This window comes from Carex rostrata, chromosome 13 (genome assembly GCF_964058835.1).
Source record: "Carex rostrata chromosome 13, lpCarRost1.2, whole genome shotgun sequence".
In the NCBI taxonomy this organism is placed as follows: domain Eukaryota; kingdom Viridiplantae; phylum Streptophyta; class Magnoliopsida; order Poales; family Cyperaceae; genus Carex; species Carex rostrata.
Window position 1 is genome coordinate 6,654,799 of NC_135930.1, and position 15,849 is coordinate 6,670,647.

Consider the following 15,849-nt stretch of genomic DNA (forward strand, 5'->3'; position numbering starts at 1 on the left):
CTTTCCGGTGAGATTCTCACCGGATTTGTTTGTGTTTTTTTTACAAAATAGAAATTCTTAAAAAAAATTGAATTGAAATATTAGAAATGTTTATTTTTTTTTAAATAGATGGAATACAATATAATTTGATTTATTAGAAAAACTGCGACAAATAATCCAGATCAATATTTTTCAGATCGGATTTTTCGTGGCATAATTAATATTTTTTATGTGTTATTGAAAAAAAAATAAAAATGTTTGAATTTTGAGTTATTGATCCCGGTTCAAAAGTCATTTTTAAGTAAATAAAAAATATATTGTCATCCTTCTAGCACATTTAATTTCTAAAAAGTTGTATTTATTTTAAAAAAGAAACTTTAAATTATTTAATAATTGTTATTCAAAGAAAATTTTCAAAATAGATACAACTTTTTAGAAATTAAATGTACTAGAAAGATCACAATATTTTATGTATTACATAGAAGTGACATTTAAACTGCGATCAATAACTCAAATTCAAAGCATATTTCTTTTTTCCAATAACACATAAAGAAATATATTAATTTTTCTTACAACCGCCAAAAATCTGCCCTGAAAAATGTTGATCCAGGTTATTTGTTGTAGTTTTTCTAATAAATCAAATTATATTGTATTCCATCTATTTTCAAAGAAATATATTAAACATTTCTAATATTTCAATAAAAAATAAATTAATTAAAAAAAAATCTGGTGAGAACCTCACCGAAAAGAGATTAAAGAATTGGTGAGAATCTCACCAGAACGAAATTATATAACCGGTGAGATTTTCATTGGTTTGGGCATTTTTCGAAATTCCGCTGAAAAACGGGTAGAATTTGAATTTTAAAATTTTTTTTGGATATTAATAAAAATTTCGGGTTTTGCGATGGATCTTATATGTTTTTCTATAATGACTGAATTATTCATAGAAGTTGCACGACTGACGCTAAGTACGATCACAAAGAAATGAATAGAGTGATGCAAATCTGCAAGTCAAACAGACTTATCATCAAAACTAGAGCAAACAACTATTATATAGAACTCGTAAATAAAAGCCTATTATATATAACTAAATGATTATTAAATTTTAAAATTCAAATCTAATACACATAGAGGAAAATAAAATATTAATTTTAAACGAGAAAATAAGAAATTAGTGTTTTTTGATTGGAAAATAAACATTTTAGGATGTTTCAATGGTATACCAACAATTCTCTCTTTTTAGGTTTAAGGTATGTATGGTATATGCTCTCTAGTTATCATTGACCCCATGGCTTACTAGAAGAAGAAGAAAAAAAACTTTGGAAATAATGTGAAAATGAAATGGAAAAATATGTTTTCTTTTTCTAATAACACAAAAATATTCTTTAACCAAGAAATTATTTTCTAAAGATGAGTTGGTCAAATATTTAATTCTTATTGACCAAGTGTTTAATTTTCAATTATTTGATTGATTGTACCAATGTAGCAGTGAATTACGTAATTTCTAAATTTTTTATAATTGCTATTTAACAATTAATTTTAATTACTGGATTGAAGCATGATTGCACATCTTATAATATTAAATTTTGTAAAGGATACATACGTAAAAGCCTCTCTTCTCAGCCAGGTCACTATTACATCGCACTCCTCTTCGCCGCTCTCACTTGCTAGGGTTTTAGGGGTGCTCATAAACCCTGACGCCTTCGAGAAATTTCTAGATCTTAAACCCTAATCATCTTTTACGCCTCCCATTATCTGATCCCTAACAAAAGATAGCGAGCAGCTCCCACTTCTCCTTTCAACAATGGCCTTTTGGGGTGAGAAAAATGCTGCTATATTCGCATCTGAATACTGTTTCTATCGGTCTTTAAATTATTAATTTTGTGACTTCTGTAGGGGTTGAGGTGAAGCCAGGGAAGCCTTACACGCACAGCTTTGACGAGACTAGAGGGAGGCTCCGTATTTCTCAGGTTATATTAGGCATATTTTTGTCTTATTTCGATGGGATTAATTTTTGTTTCTCAACTATTTTTATCCATTGCTAGCCAGCTCGTTTTACTTTATAATGTAAAGGCTCACTTCTTACAGTCTAGTATATCAAATATTGCCAAATAGGTAGATGTTGTGAAAAAATGGTATTTTGTTATATAGTGTAGTGTGGTGTTTCCTGGAGAAAAATCAAACTATGAGGGTTTCAAATTCCATTCTGGTAGAAAGGACAGGCAAATATGTAATGAGATAGTGAACTAGTGATGGTGTACCTGGTAACTAAAAATGAAGCCTTCAGCCCCACCCGAATCATAATCCAAATTGAACCAGTTTACCCATCAGGTCGGTCTAATCAGTGCCAGGCTACTATCTTAAGTCTATTGTCCTGTGAATTTCTCTAAAGTGAGGCTATGGTAATTTGCATATTACGGATCAACCGGTGCTATGGATCCATATCTCTATTTTCAAAGTTTAGATAATTGATCCAAACCGTTAAACATAATCTCCATATGAAAAGGTACTTTTTGACAAAATTTTACATTTTTTAGAATATTTTTATTATATTTTTAGATAGGTAGAAAGTCACTGATTTTGAATGGTCCAGAATTTTCAAATCAAGTGATTTATACCTATCTAAAAAAATAGTAAAAAAATTCTAAAAGATGTAAAATTTTGTCTACAAGTACCTTTTCATATGGAGATCATGTTCAATGGTTTAATGGTTTAGATCGACTGTTTGGACTTTAAAAACAGAGATATGAGTCCATAACGCAGGCGCGCTTAATATGCATATTACCATAGCCTCACTCATTTCTCTAATTTGTTTGCAATTTTTGAAATGTGCAGGCAACTTTGGGAAATGCAGTGGGAGCAAATCCAACAAAGGCAGCTGCGGCAAAGACAACAGTGCAGTGCAATGTGGGGGAGAAGAGCCCGGTGCTTATATGCAGTCTATTTGCTGACAAATGCGAGACATGCCACCTGGAGCTTGAGTTTGAGGAGCAGGAGGAGGTCGTCTTCTCTGTACTTGGCAAGAGCAGTGTGCATCTCACTGGCTACTATGTGGGCCCCAGAGATGGCAACCAGTATCCTTTTTTTATGTTATATTTCTTGCTAGTGTTGTTTTATGTTTATTGTTTTTTGTTATTTTTGTATTTTTCTCATACTTGTACCAGCACTTTCAGGCTTTTGTTTGTTGTTTTTTTTTTCACTTGTGTTTGTCAGTATTTTTTCTCTGTTCGCTTGTAAAAAAAATCTTGAAATGCTGTCTATTTGCTTACATGTGGGGTATTTGTTAATATTATTTTTTAGTTGTTGGTGGTAAGGAGTGAATGCGTAACAGTATTCACTCCTGGGATTTCTTGGTGTAAATGGAGGCCAAGTTGCAAAATAAATTAAGGTCATCAGTGGCAAAATATAATGCTAAGTTATGTTTTGATGATATAATTGTAGTTCTATCAGGTCTAATTGCATAAAATTGGGTATCAAAATGAATCAAAGTAAAATGAGGAAATTATTGTGATAAGTTGAGCAGTGATTATACAAGTGTAGTTCAGTCAGGTCCGATTACACACAATTGAGTATGAATAATGTGCCATAAAGTACTTGCTGATTTGTGATATTTTTTATTTTGAAGAACTGAATTTCCTTATCTTTTGTATAAGAGAGCCTTGTGGAGAGGATATCGCCGAGACAGACAGTGAAGACTCTGATTATATTGATTTTTCTGACGAAGATGAGTATGAATCTGACTTTATTGATGATGATGATGATGTTGACATGTATGATGATGATGGTGATATGTATGCCCGATCCCGTCCTCAGAAAAGCGGAGGTAACCAAAATGAAAGAGGAATATTTATTGTTGCTTGTTTTGGTTGCTGTTTCTTATTACGTGCTTGTTTAGGGTTTTTGGGATGCCAACAATGAAAAGTTGCGGTTTTCTTGTTTGCAAAGAGTAAGGCCTTCTCAAGCAATATATATAAATATATATATATATATATATATAGAGAGAGAGAGAGAGAGAGAGAGAGAGATGAGCTACGGTGAGCTATGGAGTAAAACGCGTTTGTACTCCACGCCGTATTTTCATTTTGAAAGTCCAAACGACTGATCCGAACCGTTAGATGTGATCTCCATATTGAAATGTGCTTGGAGACCAAATTTTACATTTTTTGGAATTTTTTTACTATTTATTAAGCAATTTTAAAAATTGCTGTTTTGCTGTGAACAGTAAAAATTTATGGACCATCAGATCAGCGATTTTCAAAATTGCTTAATAAATAGTAAAAAATTTCAAAAAATGTAAAATTTGGTCTCCAAGCACATTTCAATATGGAGAACATGTTGAGTGGTTCGGATCGGTCGTTTGAATTTTCAAAATAAAAATATAGTGTCATGGAGCACCAACTCATTTTACTCCTTGGCTCACCGTAGCCCATCTCTCTCTCTATATATATATTTATCCAGGATTATTAAGGATTAGGTTTTTCTTAAATTAGAGATTGTTCTTTGCTAGAGTCCTTTTTTTTATTTTGTATTTGTCTAGATTTATACATTTATCGCGCTTTTTTGTTTTTCAGACATTTGATATTTTTGAGTAGGTACATTCAGTTTTTTTAATTTTTTTAATTTTGAAAACAATTGTAGTTGTCATTGAAGAGATTTTAGAGGAAGAAAAAACAGCAAATGGAGACAAAAGCCGTTTATCCAAGAAGAAGAACCGCCAAGTAAGTGACAGTGATGATGCACTCGATGGGTCCCAGCACCAGCTGGCAGTGGTCACCCTCTCTCAAGGGGATAGTGAAGACGAAGATGGATTCCCTATATCTGATTCAAAGAAAACTGAAGAAGGAAAAGAAGAAAACAAAAAGAGGAAGCTTGGCGGTTCTGCCCCTATGGATGATGAGAAAATGGGGGAGGATACTGAGGTATCGAAAAAGAAGAAGAAGAAACTGGATAAGAAGAGTAAAAAGAAAGAGAAGGGTGAAAATGGAAGCTTGTCTGGTGTGAGCGCAGAGGATGGAGTTGAAGCGAAGGCACCAAATGATGGGTATGAGATTATTTATTTGCTTACTGATTGCTTTGGAAAACCTTAGGATTTGTATTATTGGTTTAGTTTAACTTGTTTGCATCATTTACTTTCTAGAAGTGAGAAACTGAAGGAAACCAAAGAACCTACGAAAGGAGATGCTGTACAAGAAGAAACACCTGTTTCCAAAAAGATGATTGATACGTAAGAAACATTTTAATAAATTCTTTTTGTACTTCTGCTGGTACTTATCTAAAATGTTAATCGCTGTATTCCCTTATTTCCTTTGCCCGGTATAGTGAGAATGGCCACCCTGGCGGTGCTAGTGAAAAAGAATCCAAAAAGAAAAAGAAAAAGAAGAACAAGAAAAGTGCTGAGAAAAATGAAGGCAAAAAAGAAGAGAAAGAAGAAGACGAGAAAGAGCCTCAACAATCTCGCACTTTTGGAAATGGATTGGTAGTAGAGGAGATCTCCATGGGCCGACCTGATGGCAAAAAGGCTACTCCAGGGAGCAAGGTACATTCATATTATTAGTTTTTCATTAATCTGCAACTTAGGCTTCATAGTTTTAAGTTTTGTCCAGTGAAAAATGAATAAATTGCCATTAACTTTGAGTGAGGCTACGGTACTATGCATAGCACATATTGGTCTGTACTATGGATCAATATCTTCATTTTTCAAAGTCCAAGCAGTTGATCTGAACTGTTCAACTTGATCTCCATATGAAAATGTACTTTTAGATGAAACTTTACATTTTTTAGAAATTGTTTACTATTTTTTAAGATAGGTAGAAATATAAAACATTTTAGACCATTCAAAAGTTGTGATTTTTTACCTATCTAAAATAATAATAAAAAAATTCTAAAAAATATAAAATTTAGTCTGCAAGTACATTTTCATATGGAGATCATGTTGAACGGTGCAGATTGACTGTTTGAAATTTGAAAACAAAGATATTGATCCATAGTATGGACCAATGCGCGCTATGTATAATAGCATAGCCTCACTCGTAACTTTCTATAAATGGCTATATGGTACATCACATTAGCTACTTTGCTGCACTATCTCTTCCAAATTGACTTCTAAGGATCCTATTTCTATCAGATGCAATGATTTGTTTGTCACCATATAGTTTTTGCACATTGGCAGTGAACAATCTCACCTGGAAACATATCATGAATGCTTTGTTGGTGTTACGGAAAAATTCCCTTTAAATAGTGTTTATTTGGCACCTACCTTTGGAGTGCTGAGTGTACTTATTTGTAGGTAGTGAATTGTAAAAGTGTCGGGCCAACCTGTGTCTGGCACAATGCATTGCTGTGCCAAACAGTACCGATTTCGGACACAACACTTGTATTGGCACGGAACGGCATGATATACCGTGTTTAGGAGTGCTGAAACGTGCTTAGACATCTGATGAGCAGTGGTTCAGATTGATTTGTATGGAAATTGAGATTTACTATGTTGTATTCTGATGTAGAATAGGTTGCCAGAATTATTGGAATTTTTTTATGATTGCTTCATTGCAATTTTACATGTAAGGGCTTCTCATTCTCTTTTGAGTTTGTTGGGGCTTTTATTTCGTAAACCTTTTAGTAATGAACCGAAGAAGCAAATCTAATTTTGAAGTTAAATTAAGCAGCAAGATGCTCATGTTCAAATTAATATCCCATTCTCATTGGTGGAAAGTGGAAACTGATGGTTTAAGTTGAGGTTAAATATAAGATGATTTAGAGTTGTGTAAATTTGATCCGTGTCTAGACGTGCATTGGACGTGCTGTGTTTACGTGTGCCGATTTTATCCAACTTTGGACACGACTTCTTACAACACGGCACGCCTAACACTGGTGCGGTGTTTTGACCTGTGCATGACGTGTGGTGTTCATATGTTGTGTGTTTTTTACAATTCACTATTCATAGGTTTATCCTTGTTGGTTCAGTGTCTTTTTTTTTTTTGAACTTTGGGAAATATAATGATTTTTATCCTCGTACCAATCCAATATCTACTGTCAGAGCAAAAGGTTAAGTGTGAACTGCAAGATGCATATTGTATGTATGATCAAACATTTTCATCCGATGAAGTACACTTACATATTGCATGAAATATACTCAATACTATATTTAACATATTAATCATCTCTTATATGCAAAAATCTCAAAGTGGCCTTGTGTTGGAACCAATATAACTTTTTCCAAGTACTCTTATGATTTGCTGCTTTTAATATATCTCTACCTTTGCTAATGTTCATCTTTCATTTCTTGGTGAAGGTTTCTGTGACTTATATTGGGAAGCTAAAGAATGGAAAGATTTTTGACTCAAATGCTGGTCAAAGGCCATTTAAGTTTCGCCTTGGTAATATATATAGACTTTTTTGTGAACTGTGGTTTCATTTGAAGTCAGAACTAACCACCTAATTGAAACACAAAAAAGAAAAAAAAATGCACTCACTTGTCACATCCCATAGAAAAATATGCCGGTTGTCGGCAGTGCTTGCCACACATGGTCTGGAATCCTTACCCAATTCTTGATTTTTTAATTCAGTTATTTTACCCGATCATAATTGTAGCAGATTAACACATGGCATTACAAAATTCCTTTTTTTTGAAAACAGGTGTAGGCCAGGTCATCAAGGGCTGGGATGTTGGTGTTAATGGTACGTACAACTATTTCATGCTTTTTTCTTATTCATTTTGTTCATTTGTTTGTTCGTGTATCTTTTCATCTAATAATGTAGAAAATAGAAAGTTTGTTCCTATTATCTGGTAAATAGAACCTAGCAAGTAGAGTGCCAAACTGCCAATCAATAGAGAAAACAACAATACCAAAAGTTGCAGCCAATGCCATCTGGTACCACTGGTGCTTAATTATAATGTTATTTGATCTAAAATTAATTCTTTTATTCTAGGGATGCGTGTTGGAGATAAAAGGAGGCTTACAGTCCCACCAGCTATGGGGTTTGTACTTATACATCTCTTCCATTGTTTTTTTTTATATTAAACCATGGTTCTATTAGAATATACTTTGGACACAACCTAATTAGAACTAACATTATTTTCTTGCAAATATTTTACTAAACTTTAAAATGGAGATGAACATTTTTTGCATTTGCTTGCAAGTAATACTCAACTTTCTAGATTGAGAGTAACCATAAATCAATTATATAATATAACATAGGAACCATAAATTGCATCCTATTGGCCTTTTCATTGTTCATTTGGTTAAGAAAAAGACCTAAAATGGACCTTTAAAATTGAAAGTGGTTCTGGTTCCCATACTGACTAAAACTTGAAACATATTTTAACAATTTGGTGCTGCAGGCATGTAACTCAAAATTTATGGTTATTGATTAAATATATTTCAAATACAGGTGATTACATTCAAATAAATAATGAGTGCAATTAGTGAAACCTTACTAAATTTCTAGGTCACTGTTATAAATTTGACACGTGGTCTTAGGCATGTTCCAGGCTTCTAATTTGATTTATTTTTCCTTATATTTTGATGGTTTGTTTATGATTCAAATTTATTGCAGCTATGGGGATAAAGCAACGGGACCAATACCTAAGAACTCTTGGCTGATCTTTGATGTGGAGCTAACCAATGTGCAGTAATCTGGAGAGAACATAGTTTCTTTCAAATTTATCCTCATGGTTTTCTATTTTCAAATTTTCAGACAAGGTGTAGTGGTGGAAATTTTGAAACACTAAAATAAGTGAATTCTACCAGCTAGAAGTTCGTAATTTGGTTTTGGTATGTCTGAAAATCACCTGTTGTTGTTGTGCACTCGTATCTAGTATCAGTGCTGTTTGGATGTTACTAATATATGTAGAGAAAAACCATTTAGTAAAATTTTGATTCTTATGATTTTTTCTTTATGGCTATCTTGCTGTTTTACACGTGCAAATAATTTAATCTCCCTGTATTTAATTTAGAATAATCTGAAATTCTGAATGACGCACTCTCCCATTTTTTTCTTTGAATTTCGGCGGATTTATATTAAGATTTTTTTGCAACGATAACAGTTTCACTTCCACAAAAAACCAAGGCATCAAGGGACGCTTCAGTCCAATCAATAGTTTATTTTAGTTACAGATCTTTATTGTGTGAGGAGTACATATATTTGTTTAATGCATATATATGTATTTTAAATTGAGGTATTTTTTTTTTCAAAGAAATACGTTTCGTCATTGCTTACTGAACTGTTTTAATCTTAAATATGTTTCAATTGTAATAGTACGTTTCTCTGATTTTTTTTATTAATACCCTAAAAAAATATAAAATTATCAAATATGCCATCCGCTTTTTTTTTTTTTAATCCAAACGTGGGGCGGTCAGGTCTTTGTACCAATGCGGGGTTTGAGGCAGTCGGGTTTTTGTACCAGACCACCTCTCGTTGGGGCGGTCAATTACTTTTTTTTTTCTTTTTGACCAAATAGCTTAGGGGCAGAGTGATCAGCTACAGTAATTTTTTTTAAAGAAATCTTAATATGTTTATCTAAATAATTTTATGGAGTTTTAGTTTTCTTATTTATAATATAATTGATTATTAGAGCATGCATATTCCAATTATAGTACAATTGATTATATTTGAATATAAATAACTTTAACAATTGTTCTTAGCTCCTGTCAAGTTTATAAAAAAAACAATTGTTCTTATAATTTATATCTATTTTTAACTTGTATCCATTTAGTATTTTTGATATAATTCTTTGACATACTCCTAATAGTCTTATAAATTAATTGCAATCTTTAATGTGTCAATATTAATAAGATTATTATATGAGCAAGCCTTTTAAATTAATGATGATTTATTTTCTTGTAATAAATGATATAATTATCAGAGTAAAGCTAGGGTGTGATGTGCTCATCAAGAGAGTTTGGTGAGCACAACTCCAAAAGTTCATCGGATCGATTTCAAATGCCGAATCCAAACTGTTGAAATCCATGTGCTTCATGAGTGATGCATGTGCATGCAAAATTTTGAAAATTTCGAGTTCATTTACTACACGGTCAAGCGGTCAAAGAAATGAATATTTTATTAATTTAATTTATAAGTTGTTTTATATAGTCATTTTTTTATTATTTTTTTGACCGCTTGACCGTGTAGCAAATAAAATCAAAACTTTCAAAATTTTTGCATGCACATGCATCACTCATGAAGCACATGGATTTCAACAGTTTAGATTTGGCGTTTGAAGTCGATCAAATGAACTTCTGGAATTGTGCTCACCAAACTCTCTTGGTGAGCACATCACACCCTAACTTTACTCTAATTATCATATCACCATTTAAAGTTAATTTATTATTGAAATGCACATGCTCTTGCATTTTCTTAGAGTTAAGCTATAAAAACGAAATTAACCGATCTTCAGAAGTTATAGAAACTAGACATATTTTGACGGACTATAAATTGATGTAGTTTGTTTTGATAATATCCTTTTAAGCAAATTTGATGACATTGAACTCTACAGACATTAACATCATAAATTTATCCATAATAAAACATTTTTAATTGGAGATTTGTAGAAATTTGCATGATCTTTTGAATTTAATTAAGTAGTAAAGGTATTATTGTTGTAAAAGTATAATGTGAAAAATAATGTTTTTTTTTTACTTGTTATTTTTTTCCATCGACTGTGAATTGTATTGTCTTCGAATTTATGTATAATTTAGTTCTCAATCATATGTTTAGTGATTCTTCAATAATTATTTAGATCTAAATTTTCTAAAATATTTTTAAAATATAAATTCTCAAGGAGCAAATTTAAGAAGGGACGAGGATGGCTTCTTATAGTTTAAAAAAGCTTTACATTTCACACATAATTTTTACCATTTTTAATAAAATTATATAATTAGTTCATCTATTAATAGACTATTTTTTATAGTTCATCTATTAGTTCTACAATATTTTTACCATTATTAATACTTTAATAGACTAATTTTTTTAATTATTGTTAACATTTAATTCTTTAGTTATTATGGTCTCGTACATATTAAGTCATTTTCTTTTATAGTTGATCTAATATGTATGCACTCAAAATTTAACAAATAATCGTCTTTAAAAGTTGATACATAAAATATTGATATATTAAAAGTTAACAAATAATCTTCAATTCTCATTTCTCATTTTTAAGATGAAAATAATAAGATCTCTAAAAGAAAAAAAAAAGAAAAATACTGTAGCTGACTGCCCCAACGCGGAGCGCACGGCTTCATACAAAAACCTAGCTGCCTCATGTTTAGACGGTCAGGGTAGATTTGAAAAAAAAAAGTGGAGGACATATTTGATATTTTTATTTATGTTTTAGGGTATTAACAAAAACATCGGTACATTTCCCTTTCGGATTAAACTGTGTTGTACATCTTTTAAAAAAATGTTTATTTTACAAGATAAAAATAAGTAATATATTATTTTGTTGCGCATGTTAGATTGAAGTAATTTTTCAAAACGGATCGCTATATTCGGCTATTGCACACGCTCTTTCTTTTTTTTCTTTTTCAATAAAAGAGGAAAATTGCAAAAGGGTCAAAAATAGAAAAAAAAAAAATGCTGGGGACGGATATGTGGAGATACAGAACTGGAGATTCTAATAAAGTCTCATTCGCTGAGTGAAACAAAAAGAAGTTCTATTAATATTTTATCCTATATTTTAGTAATTTCTATTTTTGTATGCCGACACCGTCTACATTGTATCATGCACCTTCAATTGTTTCCTTTTATACAACCAATATATTTATATATATAATAACTACACTCTCTTGTCCAACTTTCATCATATCCTACCTTCTCTAATAACTTTTCTCTCTTTATATTCAATATTTTCTCAAACGTTTCTTTAGCAAATTGATTAAAAAAAAAGGCCAAAGAATTAATGGCACCGAGGAAGATTGAGAAGAAGGACACACAGTATGAGAGGCAGATAACCTATGGAAAAAGAAGCAAGGGTCTCCTCAAAAAAGCCTTCGAGCTATCTGTTCTATGCGACGTGGATGTCGCTTTGATTATGTACGCCCCGAATGGTAGATTACGGCATTTCTCTAACAAGAAGTAATCTTTTTTTCTTTTATTTTATTTTTTCTTCCAAAGAAAGCAACTTTCTTTATTGTTTGAAAAATATTTTTTATTTTTTACCCATTATACTCGATATTAGTTTGTTGCTTCACCTCTATCTGGCACCTAGAATGTTTTTCATGGTTCCATGCATTTTTGGTGTATCCTTTAGCTAGGAAAATCTTTAGTCTAATTCAATCAACTAATTAATCTTCAACTTTACAAGAATATATGTAAAATATGATACCTTCTTGGAAATGCAATCTAAAAATGGTTGCCAAGGAGATGCATGTTTTTTCTGGGATGGTCACAAATTTCATCCGATTTGGCCTGAATTTATTTTACAACCCCTAATTTTTTGTTCTTTTTAATTTTTTTTCTGAGAAGAGTAGAGAGAATATTACAAGAATACATACAACATCAAGCTACTATTTCAGAGACAAATGCAGGGGAAGTGGGCAACAGGTACGCATATTAATCCCTACAAGACTATTTAATAATATGATCAATTATATATATGAGTATATCAATTTCTTTTTCCTAATGAATTTTCATTTTTTTGTATTGCTTTTCATTGTCTGTATTATGGCTGATGTACAACAGTGTTAAGCCAGTAATCTCGCAGGTACAATTCTTCGCATCTGTTCTTTTTCTTTACTTATAATGGGTTACTTTTTATTACAAAAAAAAAATAGCATGCAAATATGTCTTTGCATCGAAATATTATACAAAACATTAAAGGAATCTACTTCTTTGTATGTACTATCTGGGCAGTACCTAACATTACATGAATCTATTTGTAGGATACCATTGAAAAGATTAATAGGTTTGTGAGACAAGATATGGCAGACCAACAACGGTAAAGTATTCTTAATTTTTTTATATTATTTATTCAAGAACATAATCTCAAATTATCACAATATCATGTTTACACAAAACTAATAATTAGGCAGTGCAACGTGAATTAGATATGTAAACAATATTCTTCTTTCGTATCCGCTTCTATAATCTAACATTTTCATTGTCATTCTTTCTGCTGCAATTTTTTATGTGTACTGCTCAGCCTGGAGGCAAATAAAGAGGTACATTATTTATCATTTTCTGATTGATTTCTTAATCAGGATACTTTTTTCTTTGTTGAGACTGCATGTATATATATAATTCATGAAGTCGACTTTTGATAAACTAATAAACCATGTTGGCTTGAGCTTTCAAAAGCAATGATTATTACTTAAGAATATTTAATTATCTTAATGATATAAATTTCACCGGCTTATTTACTAATGTTTGTGACTTAATAAACGCAGGAAATTAATGAAGAGACGAACAAGCTTATATTGCTCCAGGAGCTACAAAGGTATGCATTTATAACATTAAATTCACTATCTGATATTGTTCCAGGAGCTATCTGATATTGTTTTATGTTCAGTTGATATTTGAGTATAGCATACACTATATATTTGAAGTATGAAGATTTAATATGTATGTATTAAAATAGCTGATGGCCACCAATAACACAATTTGTTGACACACACTTGTACTTTCCTGAAAAATCAATAGCTCAAAATGGTATAGGTCCGCTACCAGTTCTATTTCTAAAACTTGACACACACACACACACTCTCTAAATCTCAATTAATATAATAGAAACATATAACCTACCTTAATGATACTTTTATAAACCCAATAATGTGCATTTGCAGAAAATTGATCCCAGACACGGGAACATCAAAATCGATCCACGAGGTGGAGGAGCGCAAGAGGTTCCTTGTAGAGGCTCTTCATAAAATTGAGCAGAAAAAGGTCATTTAGATACTCAATCCTTTTTTTATTTTCTTTTTAATTTGCTTTGTTTTTTTCCCTCTTTAATTTGGAAATTAGAAGGGTAGGATTTGAGGGCTGGCCGGGTTTACTACCGTACGGATTAATTACTAATTAATCATATTTGATCGCTTCTAATCAATATGTTTGACAGCAAGTACTGAAGTACACAGGGAATTATGTTTTGGTTAGCTTGCATCAATAATTTTTATACATCTAATTATGCATAATTTGTCTCCTCTGTCTACATCTATGCTAATAAATTTAATTTTATCCCTTTTTTCATTCAGAAAACCATAATCTCGAGGTTTAACATCGGCATAAGCCCCCATTTCTCACAACCCTTGCAGGTATACTAACATAAGCTCCATTCAATTTGTATGTTATAATATATTAGCAATTAGTTTGTTATTTGTTATTTTGACATGCTTATATCGTTATGTGTAACATTAGCTGCAGACAGGAGAGCAACTACAACAAGATATGCAACAATTTGATGTTCCTCCTCTCTTGCCAGAGTCATTTGAAATTTCAGAAGACATGTGGAGTCTAGATGACATAGTTAATCAGAACATGTCTCAGGAAAAGCTGGTGCCGGTGCAACAGTTTGATGTTCCTCCTCTCTTGTCAGAACCATTTGAAATTTCAGAGGACCTGTGGAGTCTAGATGACACATTTAATCAGAACATGTCTCAGGAAAAGCTGGTGCCGGTGCAACAGTTTGATGTTCATCCTCTCTTGTCAGAACCATTTGAAATTTCAGAGGACCTGTGGAGTTTAGATGACACATTTAATCAGAGCATGTCTCAAGAAAAGCTGGTGCCAGTGCAACAGTTTGATGTTCCTCCTCTCTTGTCAAAACCATTTGAAATTTCAAAGGACCCGTGGAGTCTAGATGACACATTTAATCAGAACATGTCTCAGGAAAAGCTGGTGCCAGTGCAACAGTTTGATGTTCCTCCTCTCTTGTCAGAATCATTTGAAATTTCAAAAGACCCGTGGAGTCTAGATGACATACTTAATCAGAACATGTCAGACTGCTTCGATTTGGATACGTTGCTGCAGACTAATTAAGATGGATTATCATATGTGGCTACATTACGTACTGATTGGGGGTTGAAAGTTATTTTTATTTTTATTTTTTTATTTGTGTATTTGCTAGGAATGAAACATGTTATTTAGCTTGTTGCTTTGCTTAGCCTCTTGAAATAATCTACAAACTAATTAGATTATGTTGCTTTATTACAACTGCAAGTTTTGATTTTCATTCATGTTAATTAAGACAGATTGAATGTTGTGTGTTAATTATATTAATTCAAATGCAAATCAGGTGTGGAATTCTATATATCTCAAAATTTAATGTGTCTAGCGACTGTAATTGCATTTGAATTCCACACCTGATTTGCATTTTAATTATATATATATCTCATTTTAATTCTAATTGCATTTTAATTCTATATATCTCAACTTGTTGCCAAAAGTTTAATCGACCTCTACTGTTTATTATGTGTTTAGCGACTGTAATAGTGTCATTTAGTTAGGATCTCTTATTTATTTTATATTTTTCTGTAATAATTTTTTTTTTCTTTTTCTTTTTTAATCTTTGAGATTATATATAAAATTCGATCGGTCTCATTGCTGGCCCAAAATAACGATAACTTGTTAACTCTACTTAGTACATATGAGCTTCTGTTTCGCGGATGCTCTACTTTGTTGTAGACCATTCTAATGCTTTTAAACTCTTGTTTCGAACTCATTGCAACCATCATCTTCGTCACTATTAATTATCATCTGAGATATATCATAAGAGTTGGGCTATTGTACTTTATGAAATATTGTACTTTATTAAGTAATTAAATGACATATTTTATTTCACGCTTATATTTTCTAATTTGAAAGTTTAAACAATCGATCTAAATTGTTCAAAAGATTCCCATATAAAATTGTGTTGGAATACCAAATTTTATATTTTTATGT

General features: G+C 31.7%; 1 protein-coding gene across 4 annotated transcripts in view; it reads left to right on the forward strand.

The window, feature by feature from the left end:
* Window positions 1-1,536: 1,536 nt before the first annotated feature.
* FKBP53 (FK506 BINDING PROTEIN 53) overlaps window positions 1,537-15,849 on the forward strand; it is a 46,163-nt gene continuing 31,850 nt past the window's right edge. For 2 of the 4 annotated variants that reach the window (XM_078313249.1, XM_078313248.1), the window contains exons 1-11: window positions 1,590-1,796; window positions 1,876-1,949; window positions 2,815-3,053; window positions 3,633-3,802; window positions 4,618-5,020; window positions 5,117-5,203; window positions 5,299-5,515; window positions 7,268-7,352; window positions 7,612-7,653; window positions 7,906-7,954; window positions 8,533-8,660. In XM_078313249.1, the coding sequence (XP_078169375.1) occupies window positions 1,784-1,796; window positions 1,876-1,949; window positions 2,815-3,053; window positions 3,633-3,802; window positions 4,618-5,020; window positions 5,117-5,203; window positions 5,299-5,515; window positions 7,268-7,352; window positions 7,612-7,653; window positions 7,906-7,954; window positions 8,533-8,611 (1,458 nt within the window). In that variant the 5' untranslated portion in view covers window positions 1,590-1,783 and the 3' untranslated portion in view covers window positions 8,612-8,660. Of the gene's footprint in view, window positions 1,797-1,875; window positions 1,950-2,814; window positions 3,054-3,632; window positions 3,803-4,617; window positions 5,021-5,116; window positions 5,204-5,298; window positions 5,516-7,267; window positions 7,353-7,611; window positions 7,654-7,905; window positions 7,955-8,532; window positions 8,881-15,849 lie in introns of those variants that run through there. The other 2 variants (XM_078313247.1, XM_078313250.1) reach the window with 2 other exon arrangements.